Source organism: Rousettus aegyptiacus, unplaced genomic scaffold (genome assembly GCF_014176215.1).
Source record: "Rousettus aegyptiacus isolate mRouAeg1 unplaced genomic scaffold, mRouAeg1.p scaffold_m13_p_1, whole genome shotgun sequence".
In the NCBI taxonomy this organism is placed as follows: Eukaryota; Metazoa; Chordata; class Mammalia; order Chiroptera; family Pteropodidae; genus Rousettus; species Rousettus aegyptiacus.
This window is the reverse complement of record NW_023416284.1, coordinates 58,925,688-58,951,765: the sequence shown is the minus strand read 5'-3', so window position 1 is coordinate 58,951,765 and position 26,078 is coordinate 58,925,688. Positions and strand designations below refer to the sequence as shown.

Here is a 26,078-nt window from a genome sequence, read left to right as displayed (position 1 = left end):
TTCCCCGTTTTTCTATCACAAATATTGGGGCACAGGAAAAGTGAAAGCCGTACTGGAAGCTGGACACATAGATGAGACCAGGCTGTTCTCCTTTTTACGAGACAAAACCACTACATCCAGACCTGCCTTACTTAGTCTCTCACCTTGAGATGGTGGTGGAGAGAGGCAAACGGTTCCCTACAGCTGGGCTAAGAAGAGTCTGTCTGTATCCTGTGTGTCCCAAGCAGGGCTCATTCTACATGAGCCCTTTGTCGTCAACCCCATCTGGTCTGTAGGCTCCACGTCGGCATCCAGAGTTTCTACTTCAGGGACTTTGCAGAGCTCTGGTCCTGACCACATTTTCTTTTTCATTTTATTTACTCTTATACTTTTATCTTTCTCTTACCAGCATATCTTCCTCCAGCCTACCTCTATGTTAACATAGGTGTGGTGGGAGACCAACAACACACCTACCTTCCCCTCTTGAAATTAAAACCAAGATATAGGAGCCAGACACGTGGAGGTCAAAAGACCAGATTTACAACCTATAAAGATAAGCTGGAGAACGTGGCTTGGGTCTGTGGCCGGGTGGGCTTCTTCCTTCATCTCCTGCGGGCTGATTTTGCCACCTAGTCACTGGAAGAGTGGGTTAAAAACAAGCCTCTCCTGGCAGGGATAGAGCCTGTCAGCACTATAAAAATACATGTGCTAGCATTGTGGGTGAGAGAACACAGAAGGCACCCAGCCAAGCATACTCAAGTCTTGCTTAATTCACCTCTCAGATGAGTCAGCTTTGTGACTTGGGGGACAGTAAATGAGGGAGGCAGAGAGAAGCTGGAAGTAATCCTCCCATATTCTTTCAAAAGAGGTGGGAAAGAAGTTCTCTCCCTTTCATGGAAACATGAGAAGTATAGGATGTTATCCTCTTACGATTACCTCCTATTGCTTCCTTCCGTAGTAACCACATGTCACACAATGAACCTTGGGACCCTTCCGGCAAATGGAGCAGGAAATGAGAATACCAGACTGTGGAGTGTGTGTTGGCAGCCAAAATAAACATGTAAAGGTTTTCCCTGCCGTTGGGCACGTCGGTTAATCTGCAAAAGTGGCCAAAATTGGGCATATTCTCCCCTCCCTTGATAAATCCTTCCTTCCTCAAGCCCCTGTGGCCATGTGCCAGCTCTGGAGCCTTGAGCCTCAGTATCCGAACCAGTCTTGCTTTTCCCTCCCGTGCCCAGCAAAATCCACCTCCTGCTCTGTCTGTCATTCAGGTGTACAGTCTCACCTGTGAGCATGCAGTCTCATAGTCTGATTAAAATACTAGGGGTTAATGATGGTAGGGTTCGTTTATACTTTATGTTAAAATGGGAGCTTATTAAACGCCCTTTAAAGACTATGCATAAGAGAACATCAGAGGAACGTCTTTCATTTCTCTCAGTTCTTTCTGTTAACTGCGGGCTCCCTTGATGCTGCCGCTACACTTTCAAGTCATGCTCACTCCTGAAAGATTGTCTGAAAAATTGGAAGTTTATTCTTTTTTAAAAAATGTTTGTTATAATTAGATCCACATAGTCTAGAAACTTCATTAAAAGTGGAAAATAGTTATCAATTTCAATTCTTAACTTAGCTTGTTTATTAAGGCTGAGATAAAGCAGATACTTGCCATAATTTAGATTTGACTTCACATTGTTTTCTTTTTAGAAGGTTTTGTTTGTTTGTTTGTTTGTTTGTTTGTTTGTTTTGAGAGAGAGAATCATTCTCCTTAAAAATATGGCTCCTAAAAAAGGGCTGGAAAATGTACCTTTAGTCGACAGGGAAAATTGTGAAATCTTCAACTTTATGTCTTTTTCCTTCTCTTTAAGAAAAAAAGAATAAGAACAGCCTAGGAATATCACATGTGCAGGTGACTTAGAAAGAAACACCTGACTTTCTGTCCTTTTAAGTTTGGAGCATTAGCATTATTGCAGGGAAACCCAGCCTATGTTATTTATCATAGTCATTGTGTTTATTTTTAATGTCTTATTTGTGAACATTTGGAAGCAATTACACTTACAATTTTTTAAACATCGTTTCCCCAGTGAACTTTCGTGGTTGGTTTCTTTGGTGTTTGGGATTCTACTCTGATTGTGTGTAGGTGTTTTACATGAGCCTGTGATCCTCAAACAGCTCACGAGCCATGGAAGGAGTGAATTCATCACAGAGGGCTTAATTCGCCCTGCACTAAGATTTTTAATTTCCGTCGTGGGTCTTTGCTCAGTTATACAGTATCTGACCTGGTAATGGCAACCTAGCAACCAGGCGGAACTGCACCTACCCCAAGCAGCATTCTGGAGTTGAGGGCCCAGGGAAATGTTAATTATTTACAGTGGTGGATTAATAAAGCAGTGGCAGTGGACCTGGGCCACCGTCTACTGGAGTCAATTGCTTTTTAATCTGAAGCACACACAGATGATATGTTTATCTGAGGACCTGAAAATATGCTCATTTAATTCTGTAACATTTCTTGGGTAAAAAGCAATTTGTAAAGTTGAATGATAATTAAACTTAATCTAAGTAAATCAAGCATTAATAGAATGATTAATTTTCTGAGTAGCCATAAGCATTTTAATTTCTGCACGAACGCTCCTGTTCAAATTTTAAATACTATGTCCAATATGTTTGATCTCATTTTAAAATCATCAAAAACTAATATCAAAGTAGGCATGCAGAGCCCTTGCTTGCCATATTTGAGAGTGAGAGATGCTCTCAATATTATTGATAATAAAAAATGTTAAAATCAGAAATTATTGCACAGGACAGAGAAAACACTATGGTTTCTCTGGGGGTTGTGTGTGTGTGTGTGTCTGTGTGCACACCTGAGACCAAGCAAGGAAAGGAGATACTCCATTTATCAAGCACCAGCTATGTGTCAGTTATTTTACATACATTGTCTTTGTATCAGGTGTGTATAATTATCATCTTCACTTTACAGACAATGTAACTAAGACTTAGACAGCACAGGTTGCCTAAGGTGATGAAGCTGGGATTGACTCAGGTCTGCTAGGATCCCAAGCTCAGTTCTTTTCAGTACGCCATATGCCAGACCAAAAGACTTGAGGGCAGAAAAAGAAGACTGGATTGACCCACACTGCAGTTTGGAAGGGGGAAAGGTTGGAGCTGAGGAAAACAGAAGGAAGCACATGAGTTAATGCCATTTTCATTCACGCCCAATATTTCTACGTCTTCCATTACAGGCAGGTAGCTTCCTAGCCTGAGCTTCGGCTATGTCCTCTTCTGGGATTTAGCCAGTCTAGCCTGTCTGCAAAGTAGAGAGTCTGGGAAAGAGAAGACGACATGCGCTTGAGGAGTTGAAGAGACTAGGAGGGAACTAACTCATCCCAGGGAAGGAGGAGGCAGCACAGTGAGCTCGCCTGAGTTCCGATGCCTGAGAGTTAAAGGGAAGTGAGCATGCCCCGTGGTCCGAGACGCATCTTACCCTGTCCTCTTTCCTTCTCTCTTTCCATCTAGAGGCACCAGATGCTCATCCAGGTCTGAAAGCTCTCTCTGGCTTCTCCTGCTCTCTCTCCGGCAAATCTCTTACACCTCTTACCTTGCCTTGGTGTTTGCTTCTTACAGGACCTGAACTAGCACAGGGGCATTGTCCCAGAAGTTCCCTCCATTAAGCAGCTCTAGCGTATTGTAAAAAGGGATCCTTGAGTACCTGGTGGTTGTGGGCTTGTTTTTAAACATGTTTCACTCCACCTTCGTCTCAGGGACTACAGGATACACCTGCAGGCCCTTCGTAGAAGGATGAGATACCCAATAAGCAGGTGCGGCAAGATCCCATGAAACTTGGGCTATTGCTGTTCAGGTGACCTTGTTGGTACCTCTGGGCTGGTGAGATAATGAGATCTGGAAAAACCGAGGTTATAAACACAATGCGAGTATCATACTTAACCAATAATAACTGCTATCATAAGCAAGATGAACTCCATGTTTAGTTTCTATAGCAAGAATACTATAATCACGTTGTGTTTATATAAATTAGGTAAAATAATAGTAGACATATTGACTGTTTGCTACGTGTCAGACACTATACTAAGCTCTTCACTTGCTAACCCTAAGGCAAACACTTATTCACTATCCATTACCCTCTTCTTCTATGCTAATAAAACCTTGCTTTTGTTTTAGAAAACAATGTACCAGTCCCAGGTAATGGCTAATGTCACACAATCATGGCGCTCCCATTCTCTGTAGTCTCAGCTTTTTTTCACACTGTGGGGTTAGCCATACAGCCCAGTTCTGTCCAGGAGACCTAAGCAAAGTCAGCTAGGGTGAGGCTGGAGGCCTGTGTTATGGAACATGCTTCTGCTGGAAGACTACAGGGCAAAATCCCTCACACTCTGACATTTTTGCTCAAATGTCACCCTCCCTACATACCTTGTTTAAAACTGTAGACCCTGGCAGATAAAAGGCACTCGAGATGTCTTTTTTCTTTGAATGAACACATGAGAACAAAGCAGGGAAAAATCATTGGAGAAAAGCAGAGCAGTGAGCACAAACACCCTGGGACAAAACATACCTGGCATATTTGGTGACCAGGAGGAGGCCAGGATGACCGGGTGGTGTGACAGAGGGGAAGAGAATGAGAGGTGGAACCAGGGTGATGGTGAAGAGCCTGATCACACAAACTCTTGCAGGTCATAGTGAACCCTTTGGCTCATACTCTGAGTGCGCTGGGAAGCTGAGGGAGAGAACGACAGCCTCTGACTTCCATCTGAAATTAGCACCTTGCTGCTATCGACAGAAACTGAAAGGAGCCATTTTGACGCGGGGAGAACAGTTAGGAGGTTACTGCATTCATCCCAGCCAGTGAGTGATGATGGTGGCTTGGACAATGGTGTAGCAATGAGGAAGAAGAGAAGTGATCAGGTTCTGTATATATTTTAAAGGTATAGTCAACATTATTTGTTCACAAATTGGGTGTGGATTGTACAGAAAGAGAGAAATGAAGGGTAACTTCACAGTTTTTATCCGAGAAACTAGAAGCAAGGAGATTGGGAGGACTGCAGGAAGAAAAGGAGGGAAAATCAAGCACTCAATTTTGGACATGTTTAAATTGGAGATATCTATTGTACAACCAAGTGGACTCATTGAGTAGTCGAATGGATATCCAGCTCTCGATTTTATAAGAGAAGTCTAGGCCAGAGAAATAGTGTTTAAAGCTGTGAGACTGAATGGATTCACCCAAGAGATGAATGTGGCTTTAAAAAGGCAGGAGGGAAAGTGCAAGGCCAAGCCCTGGGACATTCCAGTAATGACGATACTAACACGATACTAACACGTGCTGGGCATGTTAAGTGCAGGTGCTCATTTGCCTCTTGTAAAAATGTTGCAAGGTAAATACTCTCAAGCCGACTTAATAGAATCTGTTTCACAGTAAAAAGTCATCTGTTCAAAGGCACACAGATGGTTAAGTGCTACAATCTATCTGACTTTTGTGGTAAATAAAACTTCGAGTTTACTTCCTCCAGCAGCTTAACCTATAAACCCTGGCATCATCCTTCGTTTTTCCTTCCCTATCCAGTCTGCCTTTCATTTCTATTTTCACTCTGAGCTTCGGAACAGGGCATCCTATTCTTTTCCATGAATTATTCTTACTGTCTCCTAATAGGATTTCCTGCCATGACACTGTGCCCATTCTAATCCATTCCTTATCTCCCTGAATATAAAGCTGATCATGTCACCTTCCTGCTTAGCCGTTCTATTAATTCCTTATTATCTGCAAACTAGAATCCAACTTCCTTAGCTTCGTTTACAGCAGCCTTCACAATCTGGCTCCGAGCTGCTTTTCCAATCTCATCTCCTGCTAGTCTCCCTCACTTCTGTGACATTGCATCTCTTAGTGAGGTACACCACGCTCCTTCGCCACTCAGCTTCATGTGTCTTTTCCTTTTCATCCCCAGTTCAATACTGGCTAGAAGACATGATGATGGTGGGCACTGTATCTTATTCCATGTATCAGACAGAGGCAGGCTTTCAACTTTTCGCCGTTAACTATTATGCTTGTTGTAGGGCTGTTTTAGATGCCCTGCATCAGATTAAGAAGATCTCTTCTTTTTGTAGTTGCTAAGAATTTATCGTTGTTTTATCATGAATGGATATTGAATTTTATCAAAAGTTTTTCTGCATCTCTTTTGGTATCATAATTTCTCTCCTATAAACTAATTAATTTATTTTCTACTGTTAAATTAACCTTCTATCCCCTGGATTAACTCAACATGATCATGTGTTACCTTTTCTTTAAACATATATTTCTGTCTTTGAGTTGCTAATATTTTGTTTAGCATATGGCCCTACGATTTGTGTAGAGGCCCAAGGGGAGCACTTTTTGGAGAGGTGATCAAAAGCAACATGATAATTAAGAGCAAAGTTTGATTTCTACTTCTATCTCGTATTAGGGGCCCCGAATGAATGTCAAGGACTCAGACTATGTGTTCCTATAGGAAAATAAAATTTTCATTATCAATAACTGTCATATTTGGTACAAAGTTCAGTATATATTCAGTCTAAAAATTGAAATAGATCTTATTAATTGTTATAATTCGAACGTTTTAATAGCAGTGAAATAAAAACCTAGTATTTATAAATAAACCTATTTTATGTTTAGTTTGCTAGTTCACCTTACATAAAAAAAATAAACAAAAAAGAACTCCAACAAAGCCTCCAAAACACCCCCACAGGAAGGTTTCCTATATCACGTCTATGAATGGCTTCGTGTCTGTCGGTTTGAGTAGGCCAAGACTGATGAGGATGGTCTTCTCCAGTTCCAAATAACTGTCATAATCCATTTTCAGTTCTGCCTCCAATTGCTCTTTTGACTTCTGATACGTTCTCTAGGGAGGAAAAGAGCAAGTCATTCCTATCAAACACTGACAGCTTGAGATACCAAAGGATGAGAAGGGGCTGTTTTTGAACAGTCGGCCTGGCTGCTGCTCTCTGGAGGGGGTTTGCAGGAGGGCAGATGGTGGGAAGACATCTCCTCCACAGTCAGGGAGAGCAGCCGCTGGCTCTGAAGGGCCGTGGCAGAGACAGAGTGGGCACAGCGGAGAACTGTGGGCAGAGCCAAGGAATCTCCCAGAGGAGGGGCAGACTGAATTTGCTGATGGGTTGGATTGTGGGCTCTCTGGGCAGCAGGGAATCCAGGCTGACCTGTAAGCTCTTGCCATTCACTAAGGGAGAAGCACATCGAGAGAGGAAAGAATAAGAACAAGGAATATTCAGCAAATTTGCCCAGTACCACTTGATGAATAATCTGTTCTGTTCTTTAATTTGTCAATGTTTGTGTTAGTACAGCTCTGGTTTAATTATTGTAGCATCTTAAATGATTCTAATATCAGGTAGGGCAGTCATGATTTTTAAGATTTGTTTTCTCATCCGTGTCTGTTTTAGATGAGTGTTAGGAACAGCTCACCTCAGTGTGTCATCCTCATTGCCTTTGTTTCTCTTCCTCTTGCCATCTCCCCCTTCTATTGTCTTCCTGTGCCTTCTGCTCCTTTGTCACGAAACCCCGTCTTTGTGGATTCCACCAAGGGGGCCCGTACTCTAAGCTTTTATTCTAATTTCTTTAGAGAATTATTTTTAAGAGGTATTTTTCTCCATTGAGCATTCCCAATGGTTGGTGTTTCCTTCCCCTTTGTTTACTGTCTTCTTTCCGTATGTTTAATTTTCTCTCGCTTTTCTTAATATAACTGCTTTCTCAGGTTCCTCATGTCTAATAATTGTTGTACCTATTTCATAACACTGTGCAGCTTAAAAGAATTATTATAAATAGGTCAAATCCTCAGAATAGTGCTGAATGCCCAGTAAGTACTTAAAACACATTAGCTACAGTATAACAAATTTACTAAAGAGCGGGACTCCATTGGAGTAGAAAAACGTTATTCTTCTAACCTTTGCAACATATGTAACAGATCCTATAGCTTTTTTTTTTTTTTTTTTTTTTTAAATCACCTTTAGGTAATAGGCATGGTGTCACTTTCAGGTATTTGAAGATCCAGGCCAAGCTAATATCAATGTGGAGACTGCCCCTTGGGGCCTCCCTACTACAATGCCCCCACTGTGCGCCTTCAGGATCTTTCTGCAGAGGTTGCTTCATCCCAACTAGAAAGTTATTTGGGGCATCCGATTTGAACCTAGCTATTTTCCAAGGGTCCACCTGGCCCCAGGAAAACTCAGCACCCACCCTCACTTTGCCATCAGTAGAAGTTCATCCTACACTGGCCCTCTCTCCACCCTCTGTCAGAGCAGTTTAAACCAATTTCTTGCCTTCAGACTTTCCAGCCTCAAAAGACAGGCCCTAGTCCCTGGCTTCCCAAAACTCACTCTGGACATTCTGCTCTGGCCACTTGATAACTCCTGGCATTTGGATTGCTATGGTTTAGCAAGCCTCCTGCTGGGTGTGGGAAGCCAGTTGTCCATCCTAGCCAAGAGCCTATCTCTAATGGAGTCTGGTGTTGCAGAAGTGGGAAGTTGAAAATACATAGCCTTCTGACACCTCTCTCTCCAAACAAAACAAAACAAAACAAAACAAAAAACAAAACCCTCTTCTGGTCTTCTTTCCCATACTTCCTGCTTTCCTTGTGTAGTCTGGAATATGGATGGGTAATTGGCTAGAGGTCGCAAAATTCTCTTCTAATTTCCATATAGACATCATAGCTTATGGATTACATGGAAACTGATACTGTTCCCAGTTTTGGGTCTCCAGCTGAAATTCCAGTTAGGAAAACTCCTATTTCACATGCTGTTAGAGCTATAATTACTATTATTTTTCGACAAGTGAGCTGTATATCCAGACTCTACTTTTACAAAGAGGTGGGTGTATGGTTTCCCCTGAATCTGTGGGTTGAGGTATGCAGCCTATCCCTGGCAACCGGGGGCACCAGCCTTGCTGGACGAATGTGTGATCTTTCTGAGCTCTCTGCAACAATACTAACAGTGAACACTCATTAACACTTTTTACATTCCAGTTTCTGGTTTAGTGCTGTAAATATTTTAACTCTAATCCCTGCTGCAGCCTCTGAGGTCGTTAACAGTCTCTTCCTGTTTTCCCTTTTATCAGCAGTTGCTTATAAGGAAATATTTCTGACTAACATTAGTTTTTTTTCTCTCTGAGTGAACTTTTCACGTTCTTAATGTAACAGAGGAGGCTTTTAAACTCCATTCACTCACCCACGGTTTAGTTTTAGAAAAAAATTGAGAAGTGGTAGCTCTACTTAAAAGAGGGTGCTATGTTGAATGGAAATGAAGTTACGAGGCATTGAAAAAGTTTCGGAAACTCAAAAGCATAATACAATTTCAAGATATGATTATTATATTATCCGGGTGTTTTAGAAGTATTTCGCATTGCAAATTATTTTTGTATTATCCACAATTCTACTTGTTTCTGCTGATGTGGATAATTAGGAGCTATCATTATGGTATTTAAACACTCATAATAATTGTAAGTAATTGCTGGCATAGGGAAGAGGTGGCAGACTGTCCCCCACAGCAGAATTTCAACCAATGTTAGTGAATGTGCAAAAGAACAAAGAAAGACTACTTTTTTTAAAGCTGGGGAAAGAATGAAAAGTTAACTAACTGGTATTCTTTTATACCTTATCACCACTAAATAGTTTTGAAACGAGGCCCTCTGCTTTTATGATACTAATTATTATCTATCAATAAGTGATATGTTAATCTATTTACTAATGCAGTGCATTAAACTATTTTTACCTGCTCGTGCTTTTAATTGAGACCCAAGATCTCTCATGAATAATTATGTTGAAGGATATAAGGAAACTACAGATGGGATCAGTGATGAAAATGCTGGCAACGTAAGGGCAAGGAAGAAAATGAGTAAGAGTAAAGTATAAATATGAGCTGAGATGACCTCACGTGAAAAAGAGAGAACTGAAATCACGGAATATTTAAAGGCCCCATATTCCCATGGTCAAGAGATGACCAGCAGAGCGACAGAACTCATACCAAACAGAGGGACTGAACAGGAGGAAAAGCGGGGAACTCAGAGTTATAGATTCCTTTTTGGTAGTGTTTAAGATGGGTGGGTCCTATACCGAATTCTCCTCTATTGCGAATTTTACATCTCCTGTATGTTATCGTATAATAAAATTCATGCGTGTTTGTCTGTCTGTCTATATACCAGCTGCCATTTAGTGAAAGTGCACGATTTGTCAGGTTACTTAACTGAAAGCCTTACAATAACTTTAAAAGGTAACTATTAGTGTCTCCGTTTTAAAGATAAGAGAACTAAAGCTCAGCAAAGACATGAGCCTTACCCCAGATCTCGTAGCCGGTAGGTGGTAGAGCTGGGATTTAAATTCATGTGTTTTGATGACGTGTTCCACCCTTTTTGCATTGCCTGTTTTAATGCATTATTCACTAGATGTTAAAATTCTACATAATGAAAGTTTTCAAATTTTGAATCATTATATCTGTAAATGGTATTTAGAAACCAATGTATCTAAAAGACTTTGAAAGTACAGAACGTTTCAGAAACTTAAATTAGATAGAAACCTGCTAGGTGTCTAATGGTAGTTCTCACTCATAATAAGCTAGAGAATCAGAGAAATGCCCCTTTGAATCTCATGAGAACAAGAGAAGAAGGTGAAAAAGCACAATTTTCCTATTGAAATTGTGGACTAAGCCAAACACACATACATATATCCACCGGGATTAGAAGAAAGCAATCTTCGTTTCTGAGATTTAACTTACGACTTTTTTCTTCTCATTTTCCAGCTCCATTTCTTTCTTTTCTTGTTCACGAATTTTTTTGCGCTGTTCTACATAGTCTAGGTGCTTGACTTCTCTCTCAAAATAGTGGCTTATACTCGATACCTGTCAGAAACACAGGCCCGTGAGAGAGGAACCTGCATGGGAGGCCCCATGTTCTTCACAAGGCTCTGGAAGAATTCCTGCTGCTTCTAATTCATCAGATACATTACTACTTTGGGATACTGCCCATAGGCCCACTACCAGAGAAACTAGCTCAGTCTGGGGGCTGATAGGCTCAGTTTTAGGGCCCTGTGAATTGGAGGATTCAAGGAAGGGAGTGAGGTTGGAAGGAGAGAGCTGCAACAAAATTATAATTTTGTAGAAAAACCAGTCAGGAATAAGGGCTTTATTCCCTTTCCTTCCTTCTCCCTTCTAACACTGAGGGAAGTTTCATATCATGGACAAAACTTGAAGACCCAGATGAGAATATCGATGTAGACCCTAAAGGGACTGGGAGCAGAGTCCGGCTCTTGGTCTCCTAGGGGGCATAGCATGTGAGCATAAGAATAGAAATGGAAAAGTAGGCAGAGACCTTGGTCAAGGTGATTGGGGGAGGAGAAGCTTTTTGCCTGATAGTAACCAGGCTGATGTTGTTGGGACTTGTAACAGATTGCAATCTATATATTTAATATTGGGTGTATACAAATTTATTGATCTTTTTATAATTTCCTTTTCACATTGTTTGAAACTCTTGGGTAGTGGGTATGGTGGGGCAGAATATTGCCACTTTCAGACATGCTGCTTGTCATGCACCAAGCAGGGGAGGATGGGGCGGTGATGGGCAAGATGCATAAAAATGTCAACTGTGCCCTGTGGGCAGGGCATCGCTGAAATAAGGGTCCCACCCCGGGTTAACATCTGAAAATAACACCTTATGATTACGACCTCCCACATCAATTTTTTTCTGAATCTAGGTTCTATTTACTTGGCCTCCTTCTCATTGCATGTTTGTTTTTTGCTAGCTTTAATTATTTAACTCATAAAACATAAATACATCCCCTTAGTTTTGACTGTATGATTCTTTTATTCTCTTACAGAGCAAAAATGCTGTCATTTCTGAGCACACTTTTAAAACGTGTCACAACTATATTCAGTCACATAAACCCTCAAAGCCAAAAGTTACTGACCTCATTGCCAGAAGGGTGACTTAATGACCAAGGGATTTCTAATATATGCAGTGTTCCATAATAATCGGCTACGGCTATAAATTGCTGTTTAGCTGAAAGATTTAAAAAACGGGGGAAAAAACAACTCAGCAATCAAAAAGCCATCTTAGCGGTTAAACATGGAATCTGGTTTTGTTTTGTGGCATCTTCATTAGGCATTTATGACTATGGATCATACTAATGTGTAAAAGTCACTTTTTCCAGTTGATGAAATGAAAGCTGAGACCCTGAGCTTTCGTCAGCCACCCTGCCCACCTCAAATCTTGTTTTCTTGGTATTTGTATGTGTCTGAATGTGGCTCCTAGCCGAGATTGACTTGCTCTATTGCAGTGCTTTTCTTGAGAAGAAAGCAGGGACAACACATGGAAAGATTTTTGAAGAATAATCATGAGGCCAGTTTTTACCAAAAACACAGTCAGGGCTAAAGGATACCATTATAGAGATGAATTTCAAAGACACGGCCAGAACTAGTTTTCTCATAAAAATGAATTGTTTCCTTTGAGCATTTAAAATGGATAGAAAATACAAACGTATTTGAGAATTTTCATTTTCTAACTCATCATGTGTTTTTATTTCTTCCTATTTTCAGAAGATATGGTTGAAATTCCTAAATTCTGGACTTGTAATCCCTGTAGGTATACAAAAGCAATATTTTGTAGCAAAACGCACTTTGTTGATACAGACAACTAAAGCAGTAGCTGTACTTTGACACTCTAGAGGTTCCGAAACCTGAATTTCTACATGTAACGTCTCTGAGAGAGAAATAGATAGAAAGACAATTTTATGCATGCACACCCTTGGAAACAAAGAGAAACTTCTTTTAAAAAAGGCAAGTATGTTGGATTTCCATTGAAAGTAGTACTTGGTTAAAACAGAGAAATTAGAACAAAGGAAATAAATTATGAGATGAGAAGGATGCTTTTCATTGTATGGTTCAAAATTAGCTTCTGCTTGGTATACTAAATATGTCTCAGAAATAATTGTTCATGAAGAAGTTAGTGAGAGAAGCTCAGGCTGTATCCAAGATACGAGTGCAAGAGAGAAGAAGAAGAATGAGAAGGAAATGGAGGAGGAGAAAGAAAGAAAAAGGAAGGGGAGGAAAAAACCTGAGAAACAGCACTGGAGGCTTTCCAGATGAATGTTACGATTTTCCCAAGTTACACAAAAAAAGGCAAAATGACTTAGCACATTCAATCAGAATTAACATACCAGAAAAGGTCCAGGGTGTGATGTAGGTGATCATAGTTATACAGATGTTTTGTGAGTGGGCTGGTTCATGGGTTTTCTCCAGAAGGTCCCAGATATCGATGTATCCATCTTCTCGGCCAACATAGAAGACACCAGGCCTTGTCAAGGACCAGTGTCCCGAGGTGTACTTTCTTGGTGCACAAGACGACTGGAGGAGGGGTCCAGTCTTTAAACAAATTTTTAAAAAGACAAAAGCTTTCGTTTTTATTGAAGGGATATTCACAGTGATTTTAAGTATAACTCAGATGGCTATGATCATGTAACAGGAAAATGATGCCCACTCAGAAGTCTTATTTCTTTTTCTTGTAGGATTTTTTATATAATGCCAGCTCTTCTCTTTCCTGTATGTTTTTACAATACTTTTATTTTCTTATTTAATTTTTTTCTTTTGGAAATCAAACCTGTCACCTGAGCTGTCAATGGTTCTATAACCCAATTGCTACTGAAATCCATTGCTATTTCTCTGGAGATTGGTGTACATTAGATAATTAAACATTATAAGGAAATTTTGCTTATACCTTTATTTTGCTGTCAGATGTATGGTTCTAATGTAGATAACTCCAATAGTCAGGAAAAACAAATAAAAAATCAATTCAAGCTGTGAGCTGCATCCAATGGCTTACAAATAATACTTGGAAGTGATTTTAGACCAGCAAAGCATCATAAGATCATCTTGTCTTTTCTCTACTATGGGGTAATTTGCCTTCCTTGGGAGGTTTTCACAGAGATAGAAGATCAGAATGTGCTTTCTCCCCACTGTTATTCTCCACCTGGCAACCAAGTATACTCATATATCTGTTCATATCTGTAAGGACTAAACTAAACTGTCGAATCATCTCTCTGTCCTCTGATACATGCATAAGAACCTTTCTGTAGGGAACGAAGAATGTCTTCGACTCATGGACCAGGTGGGAGGCGTGACTCCAAACCTGTTCTTGCCCACTTTGCCCAGATCCTTTCCTTCAGTTTCTGTGGATAACCAGGTTCCTGACCTCTGCGTAGTTTTTGGACAATCTTGCCTAAATTTTCTTTTTCTTTTTCTCTAATTACAAACTAATACTTGCTCATTGTAAAAAAAAAAAAAAAAAAAAAAAAAAAAAAAAAAAAAAGAATATACAGAAGTACATTGGTATAAAGTAGAAGTCCTTTTGTGGATAGGCACTTACACAGTTTTCAATATTTTTCAATAAAAATCTTGTACATATATTCACGCAAACTTTTCTTTGGAGATTTGTGTTAGTTTGAGTTCCAGAAGTGAAAATGTTGGGTCAAAAATAGAATATTTGTAAAAATTTTATATGTAAATAAAAATATGCATTACATACATTATTCATTCAAAGAATATATATATTATGGCTGTGAAATATATAGATATATATTTCAGATTTTGATCATCTTAATTTGCTCACCAAAGGGATATATCATACTAATTTTCCCCATACCCTCGCTTCACTGAATTTTCTATCTTTCTAGTTTTTAACAGTTTAGCTTCCATCATCCTGGATCCAGGCCCTCTCCTAATCCTGACCACCAGATTTTCTTGGCACTGCCTCACTTTGACCCATGCATGTCTCTGGTCTCCCTGGTGATGGACACTTGAGCTTTTTTACTCCCACTTTCTGAACCTGCTGATATAGTCCTGGTGCAGAAGCAAAAAGGGCAGACCTGGTGTTTCTCCTTAAACTTCATACAGTAATGAGAAACCCATCTTTAGCTTCCCATCTTGTATTTTAAGGGGAGGAAAAATGCAAATCCAGTCCACTGACCACAATGTATTTCAGAGAAAAGACTGTTAGCTTTCAGAGAACAAGAGACTCCTAAATGTTTCCTTCCCTCAGGAAAGGAAAACAAATGGTTAGGTTTTCAAAGGGCTTATAGCGGTTCTGCTGACAAGCTGGAGCCAAGGCCATCTGTTTCAATTTCTCTAAAAAGTGTCCCAAAGGCATTGTTATGTCAGGATAGTCTGTTGTTTCTATTGTCTTTCTCAAAAACAAAAGGCCACACACCCATTCCTTCATTTTATAAGCAACTTACCATGATACCTTCTTTCCAGATGGCCACGTTCCATCCCCCAATGGTGAGGATAATGTCCTTGTAAAAAGGCGACCTCTGAACAGTATGGATAGCACCATCGTGGACAGTGTAAAGATTCACCGGCTTCTTTGCTGTTGGATTGGAAAAGGCCATTTTGTCTTTAATAACATCGTCTATATTTCTGCAATGAAGAGTGGAGTGACCTCCGATGGACAGACAGGTCCTGATCAATGAGGTCCAAGAGTAAAGAACCAGAGGTCAGTTGGAGTGAATGAATCTGCCCAGGAATAGCTTCTCCTCTTTCTATGGAAAGTCCAGAGAATTCCCCCTCAAAGCCACTTTTCAGGCTTAGAGGAACACTTCATGTTCTTATTCATTTATTAATTCATTTATTAGTCAACAAATATTTGTGAATTGCCCATATACGAACCAGGTACTGTGGATGGCTGGGTAAACAATGGCTAATAAATAAACATGAATGAAGCTAGTTCACAGTCTATTGGGAAAGACAAATACATACTCAATAAACAAATCCCAAAGTGCAGAATTAAAACATGTAAAAAGTGTTATGAAAGAAAAAAAACATTACGAGAAAGAACATTCATGCTTAGAAAAGTTTTCCCTGAAGATGAGTCACTTATGCCCAAGTAGCAGCTTGACTTGGGAAGAATTTGGTGTGGAGGGGCATGCCAGACTAAGGGGGTACCACACACCAAAGTCCTGAGGAAAGAAGAGTTGAGTGTCTATAAATTTGGAGAGGGTAGTAACACTGAGTCTGGTAATCCCAGTGTGGGACAGGTTAAACAAGTGAGGACCAGGAGTGTCAATACCTTGCAGGGCCTTGTAGGAAAGGAGTTTAGGTTATATTCTAAGAGTGATGTGTTCTCATGAGTGCTGTAGGCCTAGAATACTATCTGATTGACATTTCCAAAAGAATGGAATAGTGGCGGGTAAAAGCAAAGGGGGAACACCACGGGAGTCTGTCGTGGTAGTTCCCATGAGAGGAGGTGGTGGCTTGGATGACGGTGCAATGGAGAAGAGTGGATAATCAAGACATATTTGTGAGCTAGAATTGACAGGGCTTGGAGACCACTTGAATAGGAGGGGTGGGAGAGAGAAAGTCCTGAGAGTGACAGCCAGGTCTCTGGTAAAGCAACTAGTTCCATGAAGTTTCCACTTATGGCAGCTGGGAAGTCTGGAGGAGAAGCAGGTTTGGACTTGCAGATCAAGACTTCCCTATAGTCTCTGTCCTAGGCCCCAGGGACCTTCTGCTTCCCTGATCTATATAGGTGCCATTGCTTGGGTTACCTCTCCCCTAGGCCTGTCTGTAGAGCTGAATGCTCCTCACTCTTTGCTGCCCACACCCGCCAGCCCCAGGGATGGCTATAAACATATATGCCTGGCTAGACCAAACTACGGTGTTTGGCTACTTTACACTAAATCCATGAATTTATTGTGAATCTCATCGTATTAATGTTATGTGAGGGCTAGATTTTTTTTTTCTCATAACACAATGGGACACGAACCAGAAAAAAGGAGCTACTAAATCTTGCAGAAAGCTCCTAAAGCAGAGTTTCAAAGAGATATTAGTCCACCTATGTTCATAGCAACATTATTTGCAATAGCCAAAACATGGAGGCAACCCAAGTGTCCATCAGTAGATAATGGATGGTATTAGCAAAATGTGGTGTATACATATAATAAAATGTTATTTATTTTTCAAAAGGAAGAAAATATTAACATATGCTGCAACGTGACCACACTTTGAGGATAGAATGCTAAGGGAAATAAAGCAGTCACAAAAAGACAAACACCGTCCGATTCCACTGATGTATGAGATACCTACTCACTTACATGAGTCATATTCATAGAGATAGAAAATAGAATGGTGGTTGCCAGGAGGTGAGGGATGAGGGAATTGGGGACGTATATTTTAATGGGTATAGATTTTCAGCTTTACAAAATAAAAAGTGTTCTGGAGACTGGTTACATAAAAATATGAATGTACTTAATGCTACTGAACTTAAATTGGTTAGAATGATAAATTTCATGTTTATGTATGTCTTACTGCAATTTGAAAATTACTTGGAAAAAAAGGTTATGAAGTCTAAATAAATTAAAATTTTAAATGGCACTCTTCTTGTTTAAAATTTTTCTCTCTTCCCATCTCAAAGACAGCACAGAAGACGTGCTTTTAAGTTCTCCTTGAAGTGATCTGGAAATTCCTGGTAAGGCAGGAGATCCTTGGAAACTGATAGTTTTCTTCTTGCCACTGCTCCCATCTCTCCGAGTCTGGTTTTGCCCTCAGGGATAGCAAGGTTTTTCTAGATTCCACATCATTTTGGTGACCAGAGCTGTCCAGAAATCTGGAAGCCCTCTGTGAAATGTAATGATTCCCGGTAATAGCAACATAGAGAACCATCAAGACTTGTACTCAAAAATACGTCGGAAGGTGATTCCTTCGCAAGGTCTATAAATGTCTAATCACTATGTTGTATACTTGAAATTAATGAAATATTATTATGTCGACTGTAATTTATAATTAAATTTAAAAATAAAATAAAATAATGTGTTCTCAGCTCATAATAACTTATCCTTCTTCTTGTCCTTTAAAAGACCTTAGTGCCATTCAGCAATGAATGAAGTCGTCCTTAAGTCATTAAATGAAGTGCCAGAGCCCCCAGGCCAGGTTATTATAGGAAAATCATGATAAACAAAAAATTCATTTCCAGAGTCATTATCTAATGCAAGATTCAGGATAGTGACAGTTAAGAGTGCCAACTGCCTGAGTTCAGATCCTGACAGTGCAACCTAGGGTAGCTACCCCACAGAGTTGCTGTGTGGTTAAATGAGTTAATTCATAGAAAGTGCTTAGAAGAATGCTTGGCATGTGACAGGTGCTAATTTGTGAGTAGGGTTCATGAAATCATTATGTCAACTGTCATCATTCAGCCTGCATTTCTGGGCTTGTCACTTAGACCATCTGGTAATTTTTTTGATTTGACATTTTTAAATCACACACATCTCAAGGTAAGCTGTCTTTCAGAAGTTTCATCTTAGATGAGAAAATTCTCCTTGCTTTGTACATTTGAGATAAGAACATGGGGTTCCCAGAGGTCGAGGGGGATTGGGTTACCTCATCTTTACTAAGGAAATCTCCAAGGTGTTTATGAAAGACACTATGCTTTCCAAGGAAAACACCACTAGTACATAGAATGTAAAAATGAGGACATGTGGAGTGTGTATACATTGACTTTCTTTGAACTTCAACCATTATTTAATGAGAATAGCAGTGTAGTTTGGCTTTCTGCGTTACTAAATACTTGACTGATGATTTTAAACTATTTTAAATAATTAAGTATTACGAAGATTTTAAAGTCTTCTTTAGGTGATAAAAGCTACTCCCCCATCCCCCCCCCTTTTTTTAATGAACGAAATGCCAAGAAATTAAAAGCCACTACTCCTCTTTCTGACAACTCGCATCCCATTGGTCACAAAACTGTGGCATGTAGACTCCTAAGTCTCTCCTGTACTTCCTCTGCTGTACACCCATTACCACGCCCAAACATCGGTCCTCCCCATCTCTCACCTAGGCTATTGCAGCTGGTCATCATACTTCCATTATAAGTCTCACCAATAAATTCATCCAGCCCCTGTGATTTTCTGATTATACTGGTGGCTCGAGGATAACCTCTTACTCAAGGTTCTCTGCCATCTGGCCTCCAGTGTTCTTCCCGGCACCTCTCCTGCTGCTGTTGACCTCTCTATTGTTATGGTTTGGCCATGAGATGTCCCCGTTTCATAATTGTCCTCTGGCCTTCTTGGCTTCCATATTTTTGCACTTGTTACTCTTTTTTACCTGAAACGTCTTTCTCTATCTGGAAAATTACAATCTACCCTTCAGGACCAGCTCAACTATACCCCTCTTCAGTGGGGCTTTTTTTTTTTTTTAACAGTCCAAGAGTATCAGCAACCATTCTTTTATGTGTCTGATGTTTCTAATAGATCATGGAACTCCTCTGGGGAGGATAACATCTTGTCTATCTTTATATCCCCAGTGCCTGGCACATAGTAGGTTCTCAATAATGATTTGATGAATAAACAAAAGAAAGAAAGAACAAAAAAATATCAGGGAGGTTCAAACATAGACTTCTTGGTTTTTAAGTTTATTGTCATTGGTTATTCTATAAATGAAATAAATTCATTTAAAATAACTCTATTTATCATGGCCACCTCAAAAGCAGTTTAGGAAACTGCAGGAGGAGGTAAGGCTCTTAGAAAATCTCTGGACCAGGAGGAACCAGTGTCTGTCTGTGTGTAACCAAGGCCTGGCATGAAGCTGTGTCCCAGAAGTGTTGTGGGGACTACTGTCATGTTACATAGTGCCTGGCATGCAGTACATGCAAAATTAATATTTGTGAACTATTGAATAAATAGAAACATGAAGAAGCATAAAGGTAGTTGAATGTAATTCATTATATCCAATATATAATTTTCGAATTCAACTTTAAATCATAAATTGGGAATGAATGGAAAATGGAAAATTGGTCTCAGTTCTGTGTGCACTTGACCCTTCCCTGGGTCGCATCTAGTCCTCTCTCAGTGCCCCACTCTTATCTATAACACACATTTGGGTTTCTGGTCAGGGGACACTATGTACAAAAAGTAGGAATGCTTTGTTTCCAGATTACAATGGCTACCTGGAGGCAATGCTGACCAAGCAAGCCTTCCCAGGTCTATGGCAAACTCTAGTCTGTGGAACCCGACTCAGTAGATAGAAGTGAAGGGAGTAAAGTTAAAGGCAGACGCCTGAGCTCCAGAAGCTGTTCCCTGTGAGTCGTAGCTCTGGCCTCCAATCCTATCGGTCACTCAGGTGTCCACTTGCCCCAACCTTCCTTAGGATTGACCAGATTCCCTTGTGCAGACTTAGCCTGGCTGCCCCACCTCACTGCTCCACGGTGTTCTAGAGTCCCAGGAGCCGTCTCTTCCTTTGCTTATGGTTATTCCACACTTTGAAATGTGGTCCCAATATATTTTTATGCCATGATAAAATCCAAAGTTATAAGTACATAGTTGTAATCGTAGTGAGCCCCAAGGCTTTGAGCTTCGACGATGAAGATTTGCTTGTTGGGGAGCCCGAGTCTTGATTCCTGCTCGCACTTGGGTGTGACCCTCATACTTATTCTCAGCTGCCCAAAGCCAGGCCCTGGGAGCAGGAGAAAACGTGGACACCACCAGTCGCAGCCTCAAAGGAGGGTCCTAGAGTCACTTCTCTCATACTGTCCTGATGTCTTCAAGATCACTATAAATTTAGCTTACAACGTCACTCTGACTCAGATTTTCCACATAGATGAGCTACCAGGTTGTTGAATTATTGAAACGGCATTGTTATTTTTAAATTGTGCTCCTCAAGTTTCAGTGTGAAAGCACATCACCTGGCGAATCTTATTAAAATCAGTATTCAGTTTCAGTAGTCCTGGGGCAGGACCCACCATTCTGTATTTCTAACAAGCTCCCAGTCGACAGCTGTGCTGCTCATCTGAGGCTCTCACTTGGAGGAACAAGTGTAGAGTAAGAACCTCAGGGCCCTCCCTTCCATTAGCAAGGCCAGAGTTACTTCGTAAAAAAAGGAATGATTTATTAATAATGGAACAATCACCAAAACTTACCCATCAATCGGCCCGTGTCAGGATCTCTTTCCAACTTCCAATCTGTGTATATCACTTCACCTTCCTAAAAATATTACAGGTTCCTGATGAGGACAATGGCCACTTAAGAGATAAAAAAACCTCATATTCATGTGCTAAGATTGATTGTGACAAATACAAAGCAATGGGTCAATTCAATCAAATGATAATTTGGTACAATGGTAGGAAAAGGTTCAAACGATTACTTGATTTTATCTTAAACAAAAAAATTAGTTTGTTGAGTTTTTATCTACACACACTGACGTGGAGCACACAGGCCATTACAGAGATAATCTATGTCCACAAGTTCCAGCTGCTGGGTTCCCGAAGATTTTATTGTTAACAGGAAATTATCCTTATGAACAGAAACCTCCAGCAGGAGAGGGATTTTGTCCAACTTACTCAGTTCTGAGCACGTTACAAAATCAATACTTAACAAACATTTGTGGAATAAGAGAGAAAGAGGGAACATAAATTTATTACATGGTGCTCAGTACCTTATAAAGTCAAGAACAAGAAGCATAAAGCCCCATCTAAGTAACATAATAAATAGTATATATTCCAGTTCCACTTACAGCCATTTTAAAGAGAGGGAAAAGCTGAGGGACCTGGTGTAAAGGAGAGGCAGAAATAGCTATATAAACAAGAAAGACAAACAGAACCAGTTAAAGATTGAGGTTGGAGAGGTTCAGAGAAAAATTTAGTCCCAGGCTGCCATTTTATAGATGCAAAAACTGAGACTCAGAGAGGTTAAATAAGGGTGGAGAGACAGGAAGGAGCCAAGTTATGCAGAATCTTACAGACCACGGTGTGGGGAGTTTGGATTTTACTTGTGTTTCCCCGAGTCGTCACTGAAGAATTTAAGCAAAGAGTGCTATGCTTTATTTTTTAAGGTTTTGCAGTTATTTAGTTATTTATCTTTCTAAAGTTGTTATTCTTCTTTGTTAAAATTTTGGTGTGCACAGAGAAACATTTATATGATATCACTTTTTTGATAGAAAAGTCAAATTCATAAAGACAGAAAGTAGAATGGTGGTTGCCATGGGCTGGGCAGGAGGAAATGATGAGCTATTGTTTTAATGGGTACAGAGTTTCAGTTTGAGATGATGAATAAGTTCTGGAGATAAATGGTGATATGAATGCCTCTGATGCCACTGAATTGTATACTTAGAAATGATTAATAGCAAATTTTGTTATATATTTTTCCAGAATTAAAAAAAAAAGTCTAAAACTTTGGTGTGAGGTCCAAGTTATAAAACTAATTTCTATTCGGTAGTGCCCCATTGCTTGCCAAATGAAATTCAAATTACCCAACATGGAAAAAAAGGGCCTTTGGTTGGACCCAAATCTAGCATCCTAGGCATAGCTTTCCTTCTTGCACCAAACTATTCTACTATCTCTAGACAAACCTTGGATTTTCATAACTTTAACATATTGTTCTGGCTGTTATTTCTGCTGCAAACTGTACTCTTGCCCTGATTTTTCAGGTGCCTGCCTCCTTAACCTCTAATGTCCAGTCAGCTTACAGGTCACCTTTCCCAACCTTTTTCGTCCAGTACCTATGGCCTCTGGACTGCTGTAGGCGTGGCTCGCAGTCAATGTATCTGCTTCTTAACTAGGCAGTGAGCACCCTGAGGACAGGCACTGTGCCGTTGATTCATCTCTGATCCAGGGCCTAGCACCCAGCCTGTCAGGCAGTGCATTCTCAAGGGCTGGTGGAATTGACTAATCCCATTGTACAAACTGCATTTGATGAGATGGAGCTATGGTTCCTCACATGGTTGTGTGGTCTGGCAGAAAAACCCCGTGTGTCAGGTAAATCTCTAAGACATAATATGGTTTCTTTCATGTGATATAGGTGTTCAATAAATATTTACAGGTTGATCAATACACTATTAGTAAAAAGGATCATGCCTAATTTTATAGATTTTTCCATATTTGTTCAGGAACATTTTAAATGTGAATCTCTGAGGCACTAAAGTTAAAAATTTTAAGTGCAAATAAGCATATTAAAATATGAAAACGGTATAAATATTATAAGCTTTCATAAAACAAACATATATAAGAGTTATAATCATATAGTTTAATGTAAGTAAAAATATTAATTTTAAAAGCAAGTAATTCCAACTCACCTCTGTTCCCACAAAGAACTTTGTGCAGAAGTCCTCTATTGGCTTGAGAATATTAGCCAGCCCACTCTCCAGGTTGTGGTACGGGTTCATCTCTTCTGCCTTTACCACTTTGTTCTGAGCTAACACTTTGTCTTGTAGGGGGGTATGGATAGAAGAAGCACTATTTACAGTGAAAGATCTTTTAAAATACATATAGTTAGTTTATATTTTCTGTCCGTTGCCACACACATCTGCCCCATTCTTTCCCCAGTGTGGTGGGTATAAGCTCAAGCTTTTAAACTTCTAATTGAGCAGTATTATGCTTTTATTCCAAACCAAAGCTTATGCAAGACCCCATGCATGTAAAAACAGATAGAGTCTGCACTGCTTTTGGAGTGTTTCTTGGGGGAAAAGGAAGAGACCCTCTGCCTATTTTTCAGGGGCTCTAAAAGGTTTCATGGAACGAAGTTTGAAAGCCACTTCTATATATTTGTGTAATTTCACAATTATTTACAGTAAAAATTGGACACCAGCTAGGTCTCCAGTCTTATTGATATTCTCAATAAGACTTTCTAATAAGAAACTCATGTCATATTTTTTTTACTATTTTTTATTTCAGCTGTTCTAATCAGAATATAGTGTTATCTAAGATATCTCATGTGTGTGCGTGTTTTGTATTAGTTTCAGGTATACAGTACAACAATTAGACATTTATATAATTTATAAAGTCATGCCATTTTTATTCAGTTGGCATCATATGGAAATTTTTCAAACAGTTAAAAAATTAGCCTATAAAAATTAGCCTTTGACTTCTAAAAAAATAAATCCATCTAAAATATATTACATTTGTCATAAGCACAATATGGAATAATATTTGTTTTCTGATTAAGAGATTTATTATTTATGAATATCAATGATTATACTATATTATAGCTATACCTATACATGCAAACAGTAAGGGCATAGTTAATCTGGGGGCTGAAAGTCAAACATCATCTGGAACTTCTTTTTAAAACTATCCGATATCATTTTGTTTTAAAATGAAAGCCTTTATTACCTAAAATTAATAAATGTTATTTATTGACGCTTTGGAAAAAAGAGAAAAGCATGAAAAAAATACAAAAATTATTCATTATCTTAATCTCAGAGACAAATATTATGAAAATATTGGCATATTTTCCTCTAGTTACTTTTCTGTGAGGCTATATAAACAGATTTTTTTAATTGGGTATTTTATTTCTATATTCTGCTTTTCCATTCTCTTAAAGCTGTATCTTGGACATTTTCCAAGGTCATTTATTAGTTTGAAAGAAATGTGATATGAAATTTCTGGGAAAAATGGTGGAGAAACATATGCTCACAAAACCCTCCTCGCCATATCTCAGTACATCCTCTGGGTTACATCACCCATGGAAAGACAAAAAAACAAGTATAAAAACCAACCAGCAAACATTTCAATGAAAACTAAAATAGAAGGAGACTTCAGCTATATTAAAAATATATGTTGCATTTCAAAATATCTTTAGCATAATTCTGGACAAAAGGAAAAAATAATTATCATGATTTAGTAGGTACAGTTACCAACACTTCCATTGTTTGGGATCTACATGTTTTGAGGGGTCCCTTTTCCCCTTAGGTAAGACATTTAAAAGCAAGTATCAGAGTTAAGCCAAACTTGAAACCAGCTCTTTAAATAGCTGTACTACAAACTGTCAGTTAACATTTCAGAAATAACTAGGCACATTTGATCACATTGTTTTTACTGAAAGATATTCATAATGCATTTATCAAGAACAAAAGGCATTCAATATCTATTTAATACAATAGATATTAATAAAGTTATTAAAGTTTTTATTTCAAATTCTTCATTCTCATTTTAATGTCTGGAATAACTCAGATATATATTAAATTCAACATCGTCCTCATAGGTCGCGGATCTTCCATCACTGGGGATAGTGATAATAATAGCAGCTAACGTTTGCTGAAGGCTTACCACATGCTAGGCACTAAACTGTGTGCTCCTCATGAACTATTTCATTCAATCCTTACAATAACTCCTGAGATGGTTAAACATTCCTTCCTCAGGAATGAGTCAACTGAGGCTCAGAGAGGTTAAGTAACTTGCCCAAGGTCTCACACGTGATGGCTAACATTTATCTTGAGTCTCTCACAGTACTCTATGAGGTAATTATCTTTACCATTTATCACCACCCCCTATTTGGTGGTGATAAAAAAAAAAAAGAAAAAGAAAAAGGGGTCTCATTTTCTCCTTTCTCTTTTAAAAAAGGTTAAACAAACAAACAAACAAAAATTTAAGTCATAGAGAGGTAAAGTCGTTTGACCTGGTCTAACAGTAAATTGTGGCTTGGGATCTAAACCCAAATCATTGACTCCAAAATCCGCACTCTTAACCATTACGCTACACTGCTTAGAAGAAGATGACGCAGCTCTGCAGGCAATCTCAAATGAGGAATTTCAAAGCCATTTACAGCAAAGTCTTCCCCTTTGGAATAAATACAGAACTTAAAGTAACTACTACCTAGAAGGGCACTGACTATTAGGACCTTAAAATGGCAGGCAAAAGGTGAGGTGCCTGTGGCCGCTAGATGGCATCAGAGTATCAGATACTGATGCTGAGACCACTAGAGGCCTTGAGAATGGGGTGGCAGAATAGCCTGGAATAGCTAATTTATGATCTTAGAAGAACCAGTATAAGGTCAATAAGCAAGAAGTGATGAAGAGGCCTATGAGTGTATTCTAGTTAACAGGTCCAAGTCTGGCTAGGGTAGGTGGACAGCTGGCAGTGTGTCTGAAGGAGAACCAAAATAACATAGTTAGATCTCAAATAAGTCCCAAAAGTGGGCCGTCTACACAGGAGGCAGGGCGTGGCCACAGAAACTGTCTTTGAAGATAAGAGGCATGTGTTTGCAAGGCCCATGGGGTTGCCAAGTAAAATTTAATTTTCTCCAGGACCTGCGAGATTGTCTGCAAGATGGACCACTGGACACACATAAGGGGATGTGGCCAACTGGAGTCTCAGC

At 39.5% G+C, this 26,078-nt stretch overlaps 1 protein-coding gene across 4 annotated transcripts in view; it reads right to left on the bottom strand.

Moving 5' to 3' along the window:
* Positions 1-1,711: 1,711 nt before the first annotated feature.
* DNAI3 (dynein axonemal intermediate chain 3) overlaps positions 1,712-26,078 on the bottom strand; it is a 79,437-nt gene continuing 55,070 nt past the window's right edge. For 3 of the 4 annotated variants that reach the window (XM_036235747.1, XM_036235752.1, XM_036235751.1), the window contains 7 exons: positions 23,059-23,189; positions 20,909-20,972; positions 15,240-15,370; positions 13,167-13,371; positions 11,919-12,010; positions 10,732-10,854; positions 1,712-6,854 (listed from right to left, as the gene is read on the bottom strand). In XM_036235747.1, the coding sequence (XP_036091640.1) occupies positions 6,711-6,854; positions 10,732-10,854; positions 11,919-12,010; positions 13,167-13,371; positions 15,240-15,370; positions 20,909-20,972; positions 23,059-23,189 (890 nt within the window). In that variant the 3' untranslated portion in view covers positions 1,712-6,710. The remainder of the gene's footprint in view (positions 6,855-10,731; positions 10,855-11,918; positions 12,011-13,166; positions 13,372-15,239; positions 15,371-20,908; positions 20,973-23,058; positions 23,190-26,078) is intronic. The other variant, XR_004955528.1, reaches the window with a different exon arrangement.